Source organism: Mus caroli, chromosome 10 (genome assembly GCF_900094665.2).
Source record: "Mus caroli chromosome 10, CAROLI_EIJ_v1.1, whole genome shotgun sequence".
NCBI lineage: Eukaryota > Metazoa > Chordata > Mammalia > Rodentia > Muridae > Mus > Mus caroli.
Window position 1 is genome coordinate 69648098 of NC_034579.1, and position 4002 is coordinate 69652099.

General features: G+C 47.3%; 1 protein-coding gene and 1 non-coding gene across 3 annotated transcripts in view; one reads left to right on the forward strand and one right to left on the reverse strand.

Annotated features, from left to right (window-relative positions):
• The window catches only part of Ggt5 (gamma-glutamyltransferase 5), a 25263-nt gene extending 21602 nt beyond the window's left edge, over positions 1 to 3661 (forward strand). For both annotated transcript variants that reach the window (XM_021174388.2, XM_029482998.1), the window contains one exon: positions 3206 to 3661. In XM_021174388.2, coding sequence (XP_021030047.1) covers positions 3206 to 3358 — 153 coding nt within the window. In that variant the 3' untranslated portion in view covers positions 3359 to 3661. The remainder of the gene's footprint in view (positions 1 to 3205) is intronic.
• On the reverse strand, positions 1668 to 1775 carry LOC115032181. The gene has a single exon (XR_003837842.1). It is a non-coding gene; the product is annotated as a U6 spliceosomal RNA (small nuclear RNA).
• Positions 3662 to 4002: the final 341 nt, after the last annotated feature.

A 4002-nucleotide genomic window follows, 5' to 3' on the forward strand; every position in this document is an offset into this window, starting at 1 on the left:
GTAAGAGCAGTCAGTGCTCTTAACCGCTGAGCCATCTCTCCAGCCCACGATTTAAGATTTATGTGTATGGGTGTATTTCCTCCATATCTGTATTGCACCACATGCATGGCTGGTGCTTAGAGATGTCAGAAGAGGGCACTGGATCCCTTGCAGCTGAAATCAGGGTTGTGAGCCACCGTGCAGGTCCTGAGAACCGAACCCGGGTCCTCTGCAGAAAAGAAATGCTGAGTCATCTCTTCAAGTTAGATATGTTAAATATATAAATACATTTATAAGTTGCAATACTTTCCAATTATGACAGATTTGAACCCCACTGTAAGTTGAACAGCATCTGTGTTGAGAACCTTGTTGTTCAGACCTGAGGTCTGTGCAGAGTTCTTCTGGGGACCTAAGATGCTCTCTCAGAACACCAGGCCCAAAGAACTAATGTCTAGAGGCCACAGGATCCAAGACATGTTCTTTTAAGCCCTTTCTCCTGAAGCCTTGACTCTTAAAAGCCTTTCTCAGCAAAAGACCATTCTGAGGACTTGGCATTCTGAGAATCTTCGACTCTGAGAGTCGAGAAGATGACACACTCAGTCCGGGAATGGGGATTAATGAAATCCAGTGCCCATAAGGCCAAGATACTTGGCTTGCTGGGGGTACTGGAATGTCAGTAATACAGATCTAGGGCTTTCCATGGAGAATATCATAAATCCTGCCTTGGAGACCTCAAATCTCCAAGGACCTTTATAAGCAAAAGCCACCACCAAGGCGAGGAAGGTCTTGGAGTTTGGCCACTGAATTCTGAGAAATGGAGCCCTTGAGGATTGAGAGTTTGGCTTTGGCTTTAGCACTGCAGGCCTTAGCCTTTAATGCTAAGGCCATCAGGCGATTCCTACAGCGAATATAGAAAAACTTACACCCTCTAAGGGCATGCCTCCAAATCTCACCTTGCCAGTGGCTCAAGTCACAAAATATTACCTGATGGAGTCAGACAGGAGGTAACTGACTAGAAGGACTGACTGATGTCACCATACCCAGAAGTATGTGGAATATCCGGTCACAGTGGACAAAATTCTTGGTCCATTCATCTGAAATGACATATAGAAGTGTGGGGCTTGGGTAGGGAAGTGGGGGGGGTATGGGGGACTTTTGGGATAGCATTGGAAATGTAATTGAGGAAAATACGTAATAAAAAAACAAAAAACAAAAAAACAACAAAAAAAGTGTGGGGCTGAGGAAGTACAGTTCTTAGGATTTTTGCCCCGCCCCCAACATGATAATCAGCAGTGGGGGGGTCACATCCCAAGAATTTAAAGCCATTAACATTCAGAACTTCCGGGCTAGGGCTGCTTTAATTTCTACCTCAAAGTTCATAGATTTAATCTTACACCTGAGCAGTTAGGGCCCCCCACCACTGCCCCCACCCCGGGTTCTAGTTTCCTTGGATACATACAGGTTTGTTCACTTCGGAGACAGAATTGGGCTTGGGCTAGCCTCTGACTTACTATGTAGCCTAGGCTGATCTCAAATGAACAATCCCCCTGCCTCTGCCCCCTGAGGACTAGATTGCAGACATGTGCCACTATACCTGACTTGATATATAAGTATTCCCTTATGTATATCTATACATTCAACTACACACACACACACACACACACACACACACACACACACACACACATATACTTATGGAATGTTTCATGAATTTACCAGTCATCCTTAAGCAAGGGCAGTGTTAATCTTTCTATATTGATCCAATTTTAGTGTATATGATGCTGAAGTGGGAACAGACCACATGGACCCTCTGGGCAAACAGGGTTAGGATCTTTGGGTTCTCCTAGACACCCTTTTATAAGCCCTAAAATGGTAGGCTCTCAGAAATTTAGCTGCTGCATATCTGGGTGTCTCAGGTCTTGAGTTCTTGTCTGTGTTACTATTGTCCTATATGGTTTGGCAGTACTTGTATTGCTGGGCCTGGATACCTAGTATCTAGTGCTTCACCGTCAGGTATTGCTTTCAAGAGATTCAAAATTATGCCCAAGTCTTCTAAAGTTACCTTCTCAACAGAAGCACCTAGATCACCTCAGATTTGTCCTCTGGGGCCATAGCAAACTAGACCCAGGGACCGAATCAATTTGTTTGTTGTTGTTGTCTTAAAAGATTTTTAATTTAATTTTATTTTGCTTTTTTTAAAAAATTTTGCGAGCTTTAATTTTTAGAAAAATTCTTTAATCTTTTTTTTACAGTCCAGTCTTGATCCCCCTCCTGGTCCTCCCTCTGACTGTTCCACATCCCACACCTCCTCCCCCCCCATCTCCAAGATGATGTCTCCACCCCCTCTATCCCCACCCCACCAGCCCCTCACACACACACACTCCCTGGGGCCTCAAGTTTCTTGAGGGCTAGGTGCATCTTCTCTCACTGAGTTAAACCCAGCAGTCCTCTGCTGTATATGTGTTGGGGGCCTCATACCAGCTGGTGTATGCTGCCTGGTTGGTGGCTCAGCGTCAGAGCAATCTCGGCGTCTGGGTTAATTGAGACTGCTGGTCTTCCTAAAGGGTTGCTCTCCTCCTCAGCTTCTTCCAGCTTTTCCCTAATTGAACATAGGGGGCTAGGGGGGGAGGTCAGCAGCTTCTGTCCATTGGTTGGGTGTGAATATCTGCATCTAACTCTTTCAGCAGCTTGTTGGGCCTCTTGGAGGGCAGTCATGCTAGGCTCCATTTGTAAGCACACCATAACGTCAGTAATAGTGTCAGGCCTTGGGGCCTTCCCTTGAGCTGGATCTCAATTTGGGTCTGTCACTGGACCTCCTTTCCCTCAGGCTCTTCTCCATTTTTGTCCCTGCAGTTCTTTTAGACAGGAACAATTCTAGGTCAATTTTTGACTGTGGGATGGCAACCCTATCCCTCCACTTGATGTCCTGTCTTTCCACTGGAGATGAACTTGGTTCTTAAAGGGTCTTTGTTCTGAGTCCCACTACCCCTGTATTTTCCCCAGAGTTGTGCAGCCTTCTTACATCCCTCTGATGCTTTCAAGTTACAGACTGCATGCTCTAGAACCAGTGCCTGCCCAGTCTTTCCCTAGCCTGGGTCCTCAGACTCCCTTCCCCCCAGTTTCATGGTTTTAGGTCTGTTTTCCCATTTCTTATCTAGCCACTCCCTTGTGTCTGGAGGGAGGGGGGAGACTTGAGCTCTTCACGAATGCTTTCTCTCTTCTTCAGGAGGTACAGAAGGGGCTACAGGACCGAGGCCAGATTCAGAGCCAGAGCCAGCGGCCAGTTTTCCTGAATGCGGTCCAGGCTGTGTTTCAGGAAGGGCCCTGCGTCTATGCAGCGTCTGACCTGAGGAAGGCTGGAAAGGCTTCAGGATATTAAGTCAGCTCTGCCCAGAGCTGGAATCTGGCCCACTGTGAATGCTGTAACTCACGTGGGTGATGCTGTATGCCTAAGTACTCCGGGACCTGGATCCCTTGCTGTGAGGTCAACCTGGGACTGAAAAGAACAAGGATCAGCTCAGCAGATGAATGACTGGAGAGAGAAGGATTGACTTGCCCATGATCCCATCCCAACACCTCCTGTGGCCCTGCCTTGGTTCTTCTAGCCTTGCCTTGGCCTCATGTTCACCCTCTTAAATGGTGTACCTGCCAGTCCAAGATTAAAGAGAAGCCACAGGGTGAACTGATTTGGTGGTTCTAAGCAGGTAAAGAGACCCTCAGAGCGTTCCCAGTGATACGCAGCACAACAGATTCCTAGGGTCCTTCATGACTCGACATCGGGGTTCAGAGATGGGCCAGCCTTATGGATAAGGCTCAATGGGCGGAGGCAAGCACACCATTCAGCTCTACTCTGCTCCAGCTACAACATCTTTGGGGGATCTGTGATGTGTCTGCTCCCACCTCACCCCATCTTGCTTGCTGGTGGGAAGACAGGAGCATGGCTTATTGTACTTGTCTCTAACTCTTGTGATGTTTTTCTGCACGCAGGAAGAGGTTGGGTAAAGCAAAGCTCGGGTCTTAATA